Here is an 18,488-nt window from a genome sequence, read left to right on the forward strand (position 1 = left end):
TTGCAAAGCATTCACAAACTTTTTTCTTGTAACTGTATATCCTGTTATAGCTCCTCAGTTAATAAAATATTAATAGCTTCTTATCAAACTGTAAGGAGTCAAACTCTTACTAAAAATTATATAGGCCCTTCATTTAAAAAACCCATAACACAGAATAAAATAATTCAGCCAAATGAGTCTCAGCTGGTTCTCAAAGCAATGCCCATCAACCAACCCCTGACTTTCCTACCACCAACTTACACTACGGGCAGTCCAAATCCAAAGTAGTTCATTAATCTGCCGATCAGCACATCCTTGGGATCTCGGAGGAAACCAATGCATCCGAGGAAGCACACAGTCACGGGGAGAAAGTGTAACAGCAGAGGTCAAAATCTAGAATGCTAGAGCTAAGAGATTAACACTACCTGCTGTAACACTGTGCTGCCCTCACAGTTCAGGAGCAGAATTCTCAGTTACAGTTATGAGTGTACTGGATTTGATGGCACAGTGTAGCAGCATGCAGGACATGCTGCCTTGTAGCCATAGCACACCCAATTTCTATCCCTACTGCAGCTAGATACTGACTGCATCCACTGCAGTCGAAGGACAAAATGCTGGCCATAAAAGGAATGCACTGAGACTTTGTGGTGGGGAGGAAAGTGGAGAGCAAATGATAAGAACAATTTGGATGAATGTTCCTTTCATTACCTTGAGCTCTGAAATTGGACAGATCAGCCAAAACAATGGGTAGTCCATATCTATTCCTTTATCTCATAACTTACAAGAACAAACTTATTAGAGAACCAATTAAGCTATGCCAAAAGTTTAAAACTAGTGATTCTTATACACCTATTTCATTTCCAACCCATCACCAGGTAACAGAGGAAGACACTGGTAGATATTGGCTGCAACAGGAACGGCTGATTAAAATTTCCAAAATAACTTGTATTGTTTATTTTCCGCAGAATTGATATTTTTGGCTCCATATCCCAGGAAATTCAAGGTACTGAAATATTATGCTTCTTAAAATAACATAGTGATCCACATTAAAAAAACACAAGCTACTTCCTGTTCTGTAGAAGATGAAGCACGTTTCTTTAAAGAAAATTTATAATGCATTTGGCTGAAACATGAAGATCAGCAAGATATGGAGTACAAAACCATAAATGACTTTATAAAGCTCCTTATCGATTAATGTAGTGTATTCAAACTAAGTTTTTACTAACTTTTTTTTAATAGGCATCCACAGGTCTCGTGAGACCATGGATTTGCGCCTTGGGAGGTTTTTTCCAGGGCACAGGCCTGGGCAGGGTTGCATGGGAGACAGGCAGTTGCCCAAGCTGCAGGCCTTCCCCTCTCTATGCCACCAATGTTGTCCAAGGGAAGGGCACTAGGACCCCTGCAGCTTGGCACCAGTGCCGTCGCAGAGCAATGTGCTGTTAAGTGCCTTGCTCAAGGACACAAAAAAGCTCGAACCAGTGACCTTCAGGTTACTAGTTCGGTGCCTTATCCACTAGGCCACGCGCCAACACCTTTCAAACTAAGAAATATACAAAATATTACCAAAAATGGGGGAAATACAACTAATATTTTACTAATGTTGTATCTAAAGTAACAGCCATAAATTGCTCTAAATGAAAGTTTTTGAATCTTGTGTCCAAAGCAGAGAATGCTATTAGTACAGTGAAACCCTGTGATAACGCGATCATTTGGGTCCATAAATGTCATTGCGTAAAAAGCGAGGTCGCGCTAAATCAGAGTTCAAGAAAATCAGCATTCAAACTGACCCAGTGTTGACCTACCATCCTAAAACACCCCTATTTTCGCCCTATTTGACCTGTTTTTTGCATGTTTACCTTCCGGCAAGTAAAGTACCTTTGAATTAAAGAATTCAATCTGTGGTGGATTGGCGTGATGAAAAGGCTGGCTCCAGACTCTTCTCCCAGCATTTCTCTACACATGACTCGTTGACTGCTGCCCAGGCCTTCCCACCTAAGTGGCAAACTTCCTTCACGTACAGGCTTTCCAGATAGGCTTCAAGTGTTGTTGAGTCATCTACAAGACTACAAATTAATTCCCGCCTGTAATTCTGCTTGAACATGGAGATGTCCCCTGATCTAGGAGCTGGATCTTAGATGTAGTGTTCTTGGGGAGGTAACAAACTCAGATCTTTCCGTCATGGCTTACTAGGTTGGCAGCTGGCAGATGAGCAGGACAGTTGTCAAGCAAAAGAAGAACTTTGGGTTCTAGCTTTTGCTTACGCAAATGAGCATGGATGACAAGGACAAAAGTTCTGTGAAACCAATCCTCAAAGATGACACTTGTCATCCAAGCATTGCTGCTGTGCGTGTACTCGAACAGTAAGAACTTCATGTTGACATGGTGGAAACAGTGGGGTGAGCGTGATTTGCCGATCATGAGCAATTTTAACATGTTCCAATCTTGTTTACACAGAACAGCAATGTCACATGATCTTTGCGTTGTTTGAACCCCTCACATCGGTGGGCGTCATCTTTGCTAGCCAATGTACAGTCTGGGATCATTTTCTAGCAGAGGCCTGTTTCGTCACAGTTGTACAGTTGTTCTTCCACGTAGCAACCTTCTTCTAAGAGAGTTTTTAGTTCAGCCAGGTGTTCACTGGCAGCTGAGGTGAATTTCTCCTGACACTGACACTTGAGACATAAACGCCGTGATGGTGTTTAAACCTGTCTCGCCATCCACTGCTAGCTTTGAACTGTGAGGTTTCTCTGTTGATCTGCTTGTCAAAATTTCTTGGCTTGAGCTTTGAGAATAGGACTGGAAATTGGAACTCCTTCTGAGCGAACCACTCGTACAGGAGTCATCCGAGGTATACCGAGGTCTCGTACAACTTGAGTTTGACTTTTAGTCTTGATCGTGTCAAGTGCATGAAACTTATCTTTCATAGAAAACGGTTTTCTTTTTCTAGCAGTTTGTTCCATTTTGAGCAAAAAAAGGTCCAATGACTCACACAAAATGCTGGTGGAACACAGCAGGCCAAGCAGCATCTGGTAGAGACCCTTCATCAGGATTAATGGGAAAAAGAGATAGTAAGAGATTTGAAAGTGGGATGGGGAGGGAGAGACCCGAAATGATAGAAGACAGGAGGGGGAGAGATGAAGCCAAGAACTGGGAAGTTGATTGGCAAAAGGGATACAAGGCTAAGAAGGGGGAGTATGGATTGACATGGACATGGAGTCCAATGACTCATCGCGTTATATCCGAATTCGCATTAAATCAGGGTTTCACTGTACTACTGGTATAAAGAACAGTACGTATCACCTGTTTGAACACCAAAAAAACCTGCAGATGCTGGAATCTAGTTAAAAAAAACAGAACTCTGGAAGAACTCAGCAGGTGAAACAGCATTAGTGATAGCAAAAGATATAAGCTGCCACTTTGGGTCAAGTCTCTGCATCAGAATTGAGGGGAAACAGGAAAGACTGTATGTACGAGAATGGGATAGAAGCTGATAAACAGAATGAGATTGGAAGAGGATAATGGAACCAGTTGGAAAGGGGGTGAAAGGGATGAATATAGAGAAAAAAAAACTAGGTGGAGAGGCGAATGTGTTGTAGGAAAGCAGTGGGAATTGTGGGTTACTTGAAATGGAAAATTCAGTATTCATACTATTAATTTGTAAACCACACAACTGGAATACAAGACATTGTACTTCCAAACTGCATTTGGCCTCTCAGGACACCGTGGAGAGTTTAAAAAGGAAGGGGACTTCCAACAGTTGTTTACTGGACCGGGACAAGAAGGGCGGTGTGAGAGCTAAATTCTGAAGGAAAGCAGTTTTTTTAAAAACTTCGAATACAAGAAGGTCAAGACTGTGCAGGTGCGTGACGTAGACAGGACAGCATGGAGAGTTTAAAAAGGAAGGGGACTTCCAGTGTTTTTTTTGGATTGGGACAAGAAGGGTGGCGTGAGAGCTAAATCCTGAAGGAAGGCAGTTTTTAAAAAAACTTTGAGTACAAGAAGGGCGGGACTGCGCAGACGCATGACGTAGACAGGACAGCGCAGAGAGTTTAAAAAGAAGACCACCCTATACAGCGGGCAGCGGAGTGAGTGGCAGCAGAGTGTAGGGCTTTGGCTCAATGGGCTTAGGCGGTTAACAGGAAGAGGCGAGAGCGAGGCACCAACTCCTTTTTCCCCCTTGACAAATCAGCCTGGACAGACGGAGGAACATGCAGGGCTTACACAGCTAACGGCTTAAAAAGTTTGTGTGTTTGGCAAGGTAAGTGGGTGAATAGACTTATTTTTCCTTGTTTCAGTCCTGTAGAATTAGGTAGCATGTCTGCAGGGTTAGTGCTTTGTTCAGGGTGTCAGATGTGGGAATCCTGGGAGACCTCCAGCCTCCCTGATGGCCACATCTGCGCCAGTTGCACCAAGATGCAACTCCTCAAGAGACCATGTTAGGGATCTGGAGCTACAGCTTGATGACCTACTGCTTATTAGGGAAAGTGAAGAGGTGTTAGACAGGAGCTACAGGGAGGGAGTCATCTCCAGGCTACAGGGATCAGAAAACTGGTTGACTGTCAGAAGAGGGAAGGGAAATGCTCGGATAGTGGAGAGCACCCCTCAGCAACAAGTATATCGGTTTGGATGCTGTTGTGAGGGGGTGGGGGTGACCTGACAGGGGATGGCCACGGTGACCAGGTCTCTGGCACTGAGCCTGACGCTGTTGTGCAGGAGTGAAGGAGTAAGAAGAGGAATGCGGTAGTCATAGGGGATTCCATAGTCAGGGGAACAGACAGGAGATTCTGTCAGCCTGATAGAGATACCCGCATGGTGTGCTGCCTCCCAGGTGCCAGGGTACTGGATGTCTTGGATCGGGTCCAGAATATTCTGAAGGGAGAGGGCGAGCTGCCAGCTGTCTTGGTACATGTTGGTACCAATGACATAGATAGGAAAAGGGAGGAGGTCCTGAAGAGAGATTTCCGGGAGTTAGGAACGATGCTGAGAAGCAGGACCTCCAGGGTAGTAATCTCAGGATTGCTACCTGTGCCACGTGCTAGCGAGGACAAGAATAGTACAATCAGGCAGATGAATGCGTAGCTGAGAGACTGGTGCAGGGGGCAGGGCTTCTGATTCTTGGATCATTGGGATCTTTTCTGGGGAAAGTATAACCTGCTCAAAAAGGACGGGTTACACCTGAACCCAAAGGGGACCAATATCCTGGCAGGAAGGTTTAATAGAGCTGTTAAGGAGGGTTTAAACTAATTTGGCAAGGGGATGGGAATCAGAATGATAAGAGTGGAGGAGGGGGAAAACAGAAATAAATCTAAGATAGTGAGCAGTAAAGATTTCAGGAAGGACAGGCAGGTGATGGGGTAAATTTGCAGCCATTGGGATGAGTTGCAGTGCAATCAAAGCAAAAAGTACCAAATACTGGAAGTGTTATACTTAAAGCACGCACCATAAGGAATAAGGTGGATGGTCATGTCGCACAGCTACAGATTGGCAGGTATGATATTGTGGCCATCTCTGAAACGTGGATAAAAAATGCATGTCTCTGGGAGCTGAATGTCCAAGGATACACGGTGTATCAGAAGGATAGGCAGGTAGGTAGAGGGGGTGGTGTGGCTTTAATGGTAAGAAATGATATTAAATCATTAGAAAGAAGTGATATAGGATCGGAAGGTGCAGAATCTTTCTGGGTTGAGCTAAGAAATCACAGGGGTAAAGGGACCCTGATGGCAGTTATCTACAGGCCTCGAAACAGTTGCAGTGATGTGGACTACAAATTACAACAGGAAATAGAAAAGGCTTGCCAGAAGGGCAGTGTTATGATAATTGTGGGGGATTTTAGCATGCGAGTGGATTGGGAAAATCAGGTCGACACTGGATCTCAAGAGAGAATTTGTAGAATGTCTACGAGATGGCTTTTTAGAACAGCTTGTTGTTGAGCCCACTAGGGGATCGGCTGTACTGGATTGGGTATTGTGTAATGAACCAGAGGTGATCAGAGAGTTTGAGGTGAAGGAACCCTTAGGAGGCAGTGATATAACATGATTGAGTTCACTGTGAAATGAGAAAAAGAGGCCGAAATCCAATGTGTCAGTATTTCAGTGGAGTAAAGGAAATTACAGCGGCATGAAAGGAACTGATCAAAGTTGACTGGAAAGGGACACTAGTGGGAAGGACGGCAGAGCAGCAGTGGCTGGAGTTTATGCAAGAATTGAGGAAGATGCAAGACAAATATATTCCAAAAAAGAAGAAATTTTCAAATGGAAGAAGGATGCAACCGTGGCTGACAAGAGAAGTCAAAGCCAAAGTAAAAGCAAAGGAGAGGGCATACAAGGAAGCAATATTTAGTGGGAAGATAGAGGATTGGGAAGTTTTTAAAAGCTTACAAAAGGAAACTAAAAAGGTCATTAAGAGGGAAAAGATGAACTATGAAAGGAATCTAGCAAATAATATCAAAGAGGATTCCAAAAGCTTTTTCCAAGTATATAAAGAGTAAAAGACAGATGAGAGTAGATATAGGACCAATAGAAAATGATGCTGGAGAAATTGTAATGAGAGATAAGGAGATGGCGGAGAAAATGAACGAGTATTTTGCATCAGCCTTCACTGAGGAAGACATTAGCAGTATACCGGACACTCAAGGGTGTCAGGGAAGAGAAGTGTGCGCAGTCACAATTACGACAGAGAAAGTACTCAGGAAGCTCAATAGTCTAAGGGTGGATAAATCTCCTGGACCAGATGGAATGCACCCTCGTGTTCTGAAGGAAGTGGCTGTGAAGATTGCGGAGGTATTAGCAATGATCCTTCAAAAGTCAATAGATTCTGGCATGGTTCCGGAGGACTGGAAGATTGCAAATGTCACTTCCACTATTTAAGTAGGGGGCAAGGAAGCAAAAAGGAAATTATAGACCTGTTAGCTTGACATTGGTGGTTGGGAAGTTGGTGGAGTCGATTGTCAAGGATGAGGTTACGGAATACCTGGAGGCATATGACAAGATAGGCAAAACTCAGCATGGTTTCCTTAAAGGGAAATCCTGCCTGACAAACCTATTGCAATTTTTTTAGGAAATTACAAGTAGGCTAGACAAGGGAGATGCAGTGGATGTTGTGTATTTGGATTTTCAGAAGGCCTTTGACCAGGTGCTGCACATGAGGCTGCTAAACAAGGTAAAAGCCCATGGAATTACGGGAAAGTTACATACATGGATAGAGCATTGGCTGATTGGCAGGAAACAGAGAGTGGGAATAAAGGGAATAAAGTAGGAATAAATTCTGGTTCCATGTTGGGGCCGTTTCTTTTTACTTTGTATGTCAATGATTTGGATTATGGAATAGATGGCTTTGTGGCTAAGTTTGCTAATGATACAAAGATAGGTGGAGGGGCCGGTAGTGCTGAGGAAATACAAACTCTGCAGAGAGACTTGGATAGATTGGGAGAATGGGCAAAGAAGTGGCAGATTAAATACAATGTTGGAAAGTGTATGGTCATGCACTTTGGTAGAAGAAATAAATGGGCAGACTATTATTTAAATGGGGAGAGAATTCAAAGTTCTGAGATGCATCGGGACATGGGAGTCCTCGTGCAGGATACCCTTAAGGTTGAGTCGGTGGTGAAGAAGGTGAATGCAATGTTGGCATTTGTTTCTAGAGGAATAGAGTATAGAAGCAGGGATGTGATGTTGAGGCTATATAAGACACTGTTAAGATCTCACCTGGAGTACTATGTGCAGTTTTAGGCTCCTTATTTAAGAAAGGATGTGCTGACGTTGGAGAGGGTTCAGAGAAGATCCACTAAACATATGAGGAATGTCTTACCACTCGAACTGTACTCCTTGGAGTTTAGAAGAATGAGGGGTGACCTCGTAGAAACATTTCGAATATTAAAAGGCAAGGACAGTGGATGTGGCAAAGTTGTTTCCCATGATGGAGGAGTCTAGTACGAGAGGGCATGATTTAAGGATTGAAGGCACCCATTCAGAACAGAGATGTGAAGAAATTTTTTTAGCCAGAGGGTGATGAATCTGTGGAATTTGTTGCCACGAGTGGCAATGGAGGTCAAGTCATTGGGTGTATTTAAGGCAGAGATTGATAGGTATCTGAGTAGCCAGGGCATCAAAGGTTATGGTGAGAAGGCAGGGGAGTGGGACTAAATCGGAGAATGGATCAGCTCATGACAAAATGGCGGAACAGACACGATGGGCCGAATGGCCGACTTTTGCTCCTTTGTCTTACGGTCTCAGCAGCAATGAGGATAGCCGATGAGAGCTCGATCACTAAGGCAGCAGGAAGGAAAGTTAAAAATAATAATCAGAATCTGAAGCTGGATGTTGTAGACAAGAGCACTGGTGCTCTGCAAAACAGTCGCTCAAACTGTTTCATTTTATCAATGCAGTGGATGCCACAGTGCAGGCACTAAATGTAGTAGACCATTGGAAGTACAATTCCTCACTTGCATGGTAGGTCTCTGAATGAAGATGAAGAGGAAGGTGAAGGAACAGTTGTTACCCTAACTGTTATAGCTGGGGAAGATGCACAGACCAGGGACACAGAGAGCAGTTCCTGCAAAAAGGAGTAGGGGAGAGGGGAAGATATTACTGGTGGTAGTATTGTGATGGAGTTGGTGGAAATGGTAAAAGATGTGTTGGATGCTGAGGCTGATGGGGTGGAAGAGGACTAGGGGAACTCTACTGCTGTTCAGCATAATGGAATGAAGGTGCCAGAGTAAATGTGTAGAAAATATAGATAATATGGATAATTCAAGTTCAAATTCAATTTTATTGTTATCTGACTGTACATAGTCATCTGATTGTACAACCAAATCAAACAGCATTCCTCTGGACCACAGTGCACCCATGCAACATGTACCACACAGCACATAAACCAAACAATTATGGGGTAAGTTAATAAAATGTAATGAAAAATCCATGTAGTAAAGTGCAGCACAGGTAATCAGCTTGTTGTCTTATTGGCAGGACCTCAGTGGTGGCAGGAGATTCATTAGTTTCACAGCCTGAGGGAAAAAGCTTTTATCCAATCTGGCAATCTTAGTCCTGATGCTTTTGTACCTGTTTCCTGACGGTGGTAGATCAGACGTTGTGGGATGGGTGGTAGGAATCCTCAAAAATGCTTTGATCCCTTCATCTGCAACACTCCTAGTAAATGTCATAAATTGGGGGGGGGGGGGGGAAGGGAGACCCCAAAGATACTCCCGGCAGTAGTTACTGCCCTCTGTATGTCTTGCAGTCCGGTACCTTGCAGATTCCATGCCACAGAATGATGCAGCCCAACAGGAGACTGTCAATGGTGCTCCTGTTAAAAGTTGTCAGAATGGGGGCGGGGAGCCTTGCAGACTGCCATCTCCTCATCAAGTATAGATGATGCTGTGTCTTCCTGACTAACAAGGAGATGTTGTGGGTCTGGGTTAGATCATCCACAATGTGCACACGAAAGAACTCTGAGCTCTTCAATCTCTCCACTGCAGAGACATTGATGTACAATGGAGGGTGGACGACCTGTGCCTTCAGAAGTCCACGTTTGCCTTATCCACATTGAGACTCAGGTTGTTGTTCTTTCACCATTTGACAAGCCTTTCTACCTCACCTGAAACAGGGGTCCATATTTATAGATCATTGGGATCTCTTCTGGGGTAGCTGTGACCTGTACAAATGGAACAGATTACACCTGAACCTGAAGAGGCCCAATATCCTTGCAGGGATGTTCATTAGAGTTGCTCAGATGGGTTTAAACTAATTTAGAAGGGGGATAGGAACCAAAGTGAAGCTGAAGATGAGGTAGTTGGTTTACAAATAGGCAATGTGTAGTGAGACTCCTAGCGAAAAGGGGTTCATGATAGGGCAAAATTGCAGTCAACAGGGTGAGTTGCAATGTAAAAGACAAAAATCAAAAAAGGTAAATACAGGACTGAAGGTATTATATTTGAATGCTTGCAGTATACGGAATAAGGTCAATGAACTTATAGCAGATACAGATTGGCAAGTTTGATATGTAGGCATCACTGAATCATTGCTGAAAGAAGATTACTTCTTCTACTTTAATGTCCAATGATATATATTGTATCGAGAGATAGGCCAGAAGGTGGAGGAGGTGGCATGGCAATGTTTTGAAAAAATGAAATTAAATCATTAGAAATAAGTGACAGAGGAAGATGTTGAATCGTTGTGGATAGAGCTAAGGATCTACAAGGGTAAAAAGACCCTGATGAAAGTTATATACAGACCCCCAAACAGTAGTTAGGATGTGATCTGCAAGTTACAATGGGAGATTAAAAAATACATGCCAAAAGGGCAATGTTACAAAAGTCATGGGGGATTTCAATATGCAGGTAAATTGGGAAAATCAGGTTGGTGCAGGATACCAAGAGGGAGAATTTCTAGACTGACTATGAGATGGCTTTTTAGAGCAACTCATGGTTGAGCCCACTAGGGAATCAGCTATTCTGGATTGGGTGTTGTGTAATGAACTGGAATTGATCAGAGAGCTTAAGTAAAAAAACCCTTGGGGGCAAGTAATAATATGATCATATTCACCCTGAAATTTGAGAAGCAGAAGCTAGAAGTATCAGTACTGTAGCAAAAGGAAATTACAGAAGCATGAGAGAGGATTTGGCTAGAATTGATTGGAAAAGAACACTTGGACAGATGATGGCAGAGCACCAATGGCTAGAATTTCTGGAAGCAATTTGGAAGGTGCAGGATATTTACATCCCAAAGAGGAAGAAGTATTCGAAAGGAAAGATGACACAACCGTGGCTAAAAGCCAACATAAAAGCTAAAGAGAAGACATGCAATAGAAAAAAAATGAGAGAGAAGTTAGAGGATTGTGAAGCTTTCAAATACCAAGAGAAGGCAAATACAAAAGTCATTATGAAGGTAAAGATGGAATACAAAAGTAAGTTAGCCAATAATATTGAAGAGTGTACCAAAATATTCTTCAGACAAAGTGTAAAAGAGAAGCAAGACTGGATAAATGACCCAGTGGAAAATGGAGCTGGAGAGGCAGTAATAGGGAACAAGGAAATGGTGGACAGACTGAATAAATATTTTGCATCACTCTCCACTGTGGAAGACATTGTAGAATGGTGGAACTCATGAAGAGTGTGAAGTTACCATAACTAGGGAGAAAGTTCTTAGGAAAATGAAAGGTCTGAAGGTAGCCAAGTCACCTGGACCAGATAGTGTATGCTGAGAGTTCTGAAAAAGGTGCCTAAAAAGATTGTAGAAGCATTAGTAATGATCTTTCAAGAACAAAAGGATTCTGACATGATTCCAAAAGACTGGAAAATTGCAAATGTCATTCCACTCTTCAAGAAGGGAGAGAGGAAGAAGGAAGGAAATTATAGCCAGTTAGTCTGACCTCGTGGTTGGGAAGATGTTGGAGTTGATTGTTAAAGGATGTGGTTTTGAGGAATTTGGAGGCTCATGATAAAATAGGCCATAGTCAGCATGGCTTCTCAAGGGAAAATTTTGCCTGACAAATCTGTTGGAATTCTTTCAAAAAAATAACAAGCAGGATAGACAAAGGAGAATCAGTTAATATTGTGAATTTGGATTTTTAGAAGGCCTTTGACAAGGTGGCACACATGAGGCTGCTTAACAAGCTACAAGTCCATGGTATTACAGGAAAGATTCCAGCATGGATAAAGCAGTGGCTGATTGGCAAGAGGTAAAGAGTGGGAATAAAGGGAGCCTCTTCTGGTTGGCTGCCAGTGACTACTGGTGTTCCACATAATTCTGTGTTGGGACTCTTACGTCAATGATGTAGATAACAGAATTGATGGCTGGCTTTGTTGCAAAATTTGAAGAAGGTACAAAGGTAGGTGGAGCCACAGGTGATTCTGAGGAAATAGTGAGGCTACAGAAGCACTTAGATTAGCAGAATGGGCAGAGAAGTGGCAGATGGAATAGAGTGTCAAGGAGTGTATGGTCATGCCGTTTGACAGAAGAAATGAAAGGTGACTATTTTCTAAATGGAGAGAAAATACAAAAATCTGAAGCGCAAAGGGATTTGAAAGTCCTTGAGCAAGATTCTCTAAGGGCTAATGTGCAGGTTAAGTCTGCAGTGATGAAGGCAAATGCAATGTTCGCATTCATTTCAGGAGGGGCTAGAATATAAAAGCAAGGATGTAATGCTGAGGCTTTAAAGCAGTGAGGCCTCACCTGGAGTATTATGAGCAGGTTTAGGCCCTTTATCTTAGAAAGGATGTGCAGCACCTGGAGAGGTTCACTAAAATGATTCCAAGATTAAACAACTTGTTATATGAAGAGCATTTGATGGCTCTGAGCCTGTATTCACTGGGATTTAGAAGAATGCGAGTTGACCTAATTAAAACCTATCAAATTGTGAAAAGCCTTGATAGACTGGAAGCGGAGAGGATGTTTCCTAAGGTGCGAGTGTCTAAGACCAGAGGACAGAGCCTCAAAATAGAGGGGCATCCTTCTAAAACAGAGATGAGGAGGAATTTCTTTAGCCAGAGAGTGGTGAATCTGTGGAATTCTTTGACACAGGCAGCTGTGGAGGCCAAGTCTTTATGCATATTTAAGGGAGAAGTTGATAAATTCTTAAGTGGTCAGGGCATAAAGGGATATGGGGAGAAGACAGGAAATCCGGACTGAGAGGCAAATTGGATCAGCCATGATGAAAAGACAGAGCAGATTCAATGGGCCAAAAGGCCTAATTCTACTCCTGTATCTTATGGTCTTATTATGGTCCCTCTGTATATTGATACATCATTGTTGCTGATGAGGCCAACCACTGTTGTATCATCAACAAACTTGATGATGTAGTTTGAGCTGCATCTGGCAGTGCAGTCGTGAGTCAGCAGTGGACTGAGCACACAGCCCTGCCGCACCAGTGCTCAGCAAGATGGAGCTTGAGATGCTGCTCAGACAGACTGACTGGAGTCTTTCTGTCAAGAAATCCAAGATCAAGTTACAGAGTGGGGTGTTGACTCCCAAGGAAGGCAGTTTACCCACCAGCCTCTGAGAGATGAGCACATTAAATGCTGAGTTAAAGTCAACATCAAATAACATCTTGGCATATGAGGCAATGCGTGTGAGGGCTCCATTAACTACGGCCAAGGAAAAAGGAGCACATTACTGAAGTTCTTAAGTGGAAGGCCACATCTTGAGAACAGATTGAGAGATTGGAAAAAAAAGTGATGACATCCTTCCAGGAAGCAAAGGTGGAGAAAGTATACTTGAGGTAGCTGTAGAGAGCATCCCAAAATGCTGCATCATTGCATGGTACAGAATCTGCAGTGTAGTAGACAGGAAGACTTTATAACAGGTGGTCAAATTGTCCAATGCATCTCCAGCACCAGCCTACCCACCATCAAGGACATATATAGAAAGTGGCTAGAAGAGGACCAATAACATCTTGAAGGATCGCACCCACCCTGCTCATGGACTGTTTGTCCCATTCTCATCAGAGAGGCGACTACATAGCATCTCTGCCTGATCCACCAGACACAAAAAGATACTTTTCTCAAGCATTAAGGCTGATCAACACCTCGACCCACTAACCCACCCTACTACGAGTATTTTATCATTTCCTGTCACTTGATGTCCAGACACTCCTGTGCCTAGCATCAATTTATGGACATACAATCAATGTATATAAGCCATCTTATGCATCTTATTTATTGTGTTTTTTTATTATTGTGTTCTTTGCCTGATTTTTTTTGTGATACATCAGATCCAGAGAAACAATTATTACGTTCTTCTTTACAGTTATGTACTGGAAATCTTGAATCTTGGCTGTGATACCAAAGATGTGCTTCAGAATTTATACATCTGTAACAACAGCTCTGTCTGCAGTATTGACATACACAATATGAAAAATGCCCAATTAAAAGATGAGGTGTCTCATTTTCTTCACTTCTACCCAAAACTAGCCTATCAGGAAGCTGTTAGTCAACAATGAGAACCATTAACATTGCTACCAATTCACTATCCAGAACATTCAGATCTCATAGTCAATACAGTTTTCATCCATAGCTTGCTTCCTTCTTTCAACGTTTGTGGGCTGGCAAGGGTAGCCACACTTATGGGATGTCAGGTGTGAATCATTGCCTGGATGTGTGCAGCTGCAATACTCTAAGGTACTTACTGTCACCAGGACAAAACAATTCACTTGACTAACACTTATTCATTGCTTCCTTTAACAACTGGACATGATCCTACAAATGATCAGTAGGATCATTTCTTCATTTCTAATGCATTAAAATCTTGGAACATTATGTCTAACAGCATCAAGACAACAGGAACTACAATGGTTTCTAAAGCTTAATGCCACTAAGAATTGGCAATAACCTCCTCCCCTCCCCCATTCCAAAAAAAATGGTTGTAACATTTAAGTAACAGTTGTAACTTTAAGTATCACATCAATCAAATCGCAGTTGTTCTCGAAGTCAAATACAAAACACTCCTTCAAAATCTGATTCCATTGTTGAAAATATTGTATGACAATGCACAAGATTAAAACTGTATAAATGAAGATGACTAAACTAACACAGCACTCGAGCCTGAAGACACACACTCAATGATTCACAAATAGCTACTCACCCCCCCGCCCCCATCAGATTTATGAGTGGACATTAAACCCACTTTCTCACTACTTTCTTTTTACTTATTTAACTTTAAAGAGAAAAATATATATACACACACATACAGTAATTTACAGTTTTTATTATGTATTGCTGCCACTTAACAACAAATTTCACGACATATGCCAGTGATATTAAGCCTGATTCTGATTCTCAGGTACAGAAACAAATATCTTCACCAGTTTAAACATTTCTTAGGAGGTATTTCACAAACTAAATCAAATACCTATGAACTCTGCGTATTGTGCATTATGTCCCTGGAACACATAATTGAAGTCAACAAGGAGTGAAGAATAAGAAAACAAACAACCATGGTGTCAACTTGCACAAACCCAGCCCAGACAGCTGACGAATAGGGTATTTTTCCCATTTACTTAGCTCTTAAAAATATGTGGCATTGTGGCGACCCATTTCCTGGCACATCCAAACCAGCTCACAATTAGATAGCCTGCGGGGGTTTGCGAGCACAGAGCTTTGAAGCCTCTGCGCCCCGGGGGACAGGTCGAGAGAGGCTTAAAAGTGAGGCTGAGGATTTCGAATAAAGTTTTTCCTTCGACTGCAGTTACCGACTCCGTGTCGTAATTTTAGCGCTGCGTATAGCACACCGCTACAGCATCATAATTTTGAACAACTTCAGCATTTACCTTTCTGCAAACATACAAGGTATACCATACATACCCTCCACGCATGGTATCATGCACGCCATAGGGTCCTGCATGAAGGCCAAATTCTCCAATAGGAACGCTGTCCTTCAGTTGGGATTTAAGGCCTCTGGTATTCTGTAATGAACAATACGACAACTGTCTGAAAAGTAGACCTTAGATCATTCACATATATGATACAGTATATTCGTACCTTGAGGTATAAATACATGAAAAATGGTGCCTGATGCCCCAAGTGCACAAAGCAACATTTACACTAATTACCACAGTGCAAACTAAATTCCAGTTATTCATCTTCCAACATATAGAATTTCCAAGGTGAAATTAATTCCACAGTAGATCAGACAACAATAATAAACAGGAATGCCGTACAAATCGGGTTATGTTAGTTTTAACAGATATATAATTGATTACTGCACCTGTGTTATTGCATTTGGTTCTAGATGGCAGCAATACTTCTCCAGAGAAAAAGTTCCAAAAATACAGGAGGTTTGTGAATTTTAGGAATTCTCTGTCCTGGAAGCTAAATCATTGAGTACTTGAAGAAACAGTAGAAGCCTTTTTGAAAATTTAAGGCACTGTGGGCTCTAGGAACAGGTACAGGACTGAAGTCGAGGCTTAGGGCAGATCAGCCTCAATCATATGCAATGCAAGGCAGACCTGCAGGGCTGGGTGGCATATAACCTAGCCCACGTTATGTTCTCGACAAATCAACTCTATTTTCTGAATTCACTGTCATAGTTCCTTCCTCTTCAAAGATTAAAATATCCAGACTTTACTATCCACTTTCCACAACAATTTTGAAGCTAGAGATTCTTTAAACCACCTGTGATGTTCTGGCCGCCATTAAAATCATTAACCGTCATTCTGACCAGCTCCAATTCTGTCCCTATTCACTGACTTAAATCCAAAGGATGAAAATATGAATGCATATGATAGACAATTGGATTAACCAGAACTTTCTAAACTTGGTTTGATTACATAAAGCATGATTCAATCCTGCTCTTGCCTGTCTTTCTTCAAATGCAATATTAATTCTCTCCCAAGTTTGAACCTCTAACAAGTGTTCTTAGTTCGATACATAATTGTCTATCTAATCCCCCTCTTATTCTATGATCTCACCTTGTTCACCATATATTCCCTCAACTTCATCTCCACCAGTACACCTTAATTATCGCCCATCTAAACTCAACGTCAGCAAATCTGAACAGCTGATTATCTACTACAGGAGGAAGGTCCATGGACCAAACCTTATTTGAGAAACGGAGGTGGAGAAGGTCAGTAACTTTAAATTCCTTGGCATTAACATATCAGAGGATCTGTCCTGGCACGGGCACGTGTTATCACAAACAAGGTATAATGGTGTCTCTACATTTTTAGAAGTTTGCATAGCCATACATCCTGCATGTCACCAAAATCTTTTACAAACTCTATAGATGCACAGTGGAAAGCATCTTAAATTGCTTGCATCACAGCCTAGTATGGAAACACCAAAGCTCAGTAATGGAAAACGCTATGAAAAGTGGTGGATACAACCCAGTACAGCACAAGCAAAACCCTCCCCACCATTGAGTGTATATACAAAGTGCACTGCCACAAGAAAGTAGCATCCATCAATCACCCGTACCATCCAGGTCATGCTCTCTCATTACTACCACCACTGGCATATAAGCCTTAGGTCCACCCTACCAGATTCAAGAACAGCTATTACCCTAAAACCACCAAGCTCCTGATCAGGCATGGGTGACTTCATTCACCACTATTCTGAACTGATTCTACGACCTAGTGACTCACTTTCAAGGACTTTTAACAACTCATGTTCTTGGTATTTTTATTTGCAGTTTGCCTTCTGTTGCACATTGGTTGTTTGTCAACCTTTGTCAGTTTATGTATAGATTTTGGTGCAAATGTTATATTTCTTTTTTTCTTGTAAATGCCTACAAGAAAACTAATTTCAAAGTAGTACTGTATATCGTTATGCCTATGTACTTTGAACTTTGATTTAAATGAAACCACAATTACCTGACTGATTTCTTATAGGTCAAATACGGCCTTAAAAATCATCTGCTGTGGCCTCATTTCTCAAGCTTCTACAATTACCCTCAGTACTCCCCAAGCATGTATATTTGAGAACATATTTGTCAACCACATCACCTCAATTTCCTCACGCTTTCTTTGCATTTTACTTTACTTCACCATCAGACTCAATCCTTATTTTTTGAGTCCTGCTGAAGGGTCTTCATGCAAAATGTCAACTGTACTCTTTTCCACAGATGCTGCCTTCTTGGATTTTCAGCATCTGCAGATTTTTTCATTTCTTATTTTGTCATGCTGACTTTCCAACATTCAGCATTGTATATTAGCACAAAGTTCCTAAAACTAAATACTGAGAGGACTGAAGTTCCTACAACACTCTGCTAAATGGTCACCTTCTTTGCCAACATTTCTTCCAAACTACTGTACTGTAATCAGTGTTTGTAATGTGACCACCTCTACTGTAGGGAAACCAACATAGAAACTGCATCTTGGAGCAACAGTGCTGAATTCACAGGGGCAAGTTGGAGTTAATACTAGAGTGGGGGGGGGGGGGGGTTCATATTCCAACTTTATAATAGGCCTCTGGTGGAATACTGTAATTATTCTGGTCACCATGCTGTAAGAAAGATGTGACAGTGGGGGCAAAGGAGATTCACCAGGATGTTGCCTGAATGGAATGTTTTAGTCATGAGACCAGGTCAGAGACCAGGTCTGTTTTCCTGGAGCAGAGCTTAACAGTGAACATCACTGATGTATATAAATTAGGAAGATAAGTAGGATATTCTGTAAGATTTTCCCTTGTCAGCGATGACGAAAACTAAAGGATATAGATTTAGAGGGGATTTAAGGGGGAGCTTTTACACCCAGAGACCCTACAAACATTTTGAGTGCTTGGATGTTAATTGAAATTCCAGATAACATTCTGTAAGAGCAAGGCTCTGTATAGAAAGTAAAAGTAACTGCTGTGCCATCAACTTCCATCATTCTAATACAGAGATCTTAGCTTCTTATAAATAACACTGGAGATAGTATCATAATGTCAATAAATTAAAACTAATTAGCAGATTTATATTATTTTAAATCAGTGGCCAGCTATTAATGCCACTCCCCAATAGCTGGCACAACACTGCTTTAATCCTAACATCAAGTACTATATATGTGGAGTTTGCATGGTCACACTTTGACTGAGCAACACA

General features: G+C 41.9%; 1 protein-coding gene across 1 annotated transcript in view; it reads right to left on the bottom strand.

Moving 5' to 3' along the window:
* Positions 1-18,488, bottom strand: part of pomp (proteasome maturation protein) — a 30,951-nt gene that overhangs the window by 10,125 nt on the left and 2,338 nt on the right. The window contains exon 2 of the mRNA XM_059964135.1: positions 15,272-15,372. Within this exon, the coding sequence (XP_059820118.1) occupies positions 15,272-15,372 (101 nt within the window). The remainder of the gene's footprint in view (positions 1-15,271; positions 15,373-18,488) is intronic.

This window comes from Hypanus sabinus, chromosome 3, assembly GCF_030144855.1.
Source record: "Hypanus sabinus isolate sHypSab1 chromosome 3, sHypSab1.hap1, whole genome shotgun sequence".
NCBI lineage: Eukaryota > Metazoa > Chordata > Chondrichthyes > Myliobatiformes > Dasyatidae > Hypanus > Hypanus sabinus.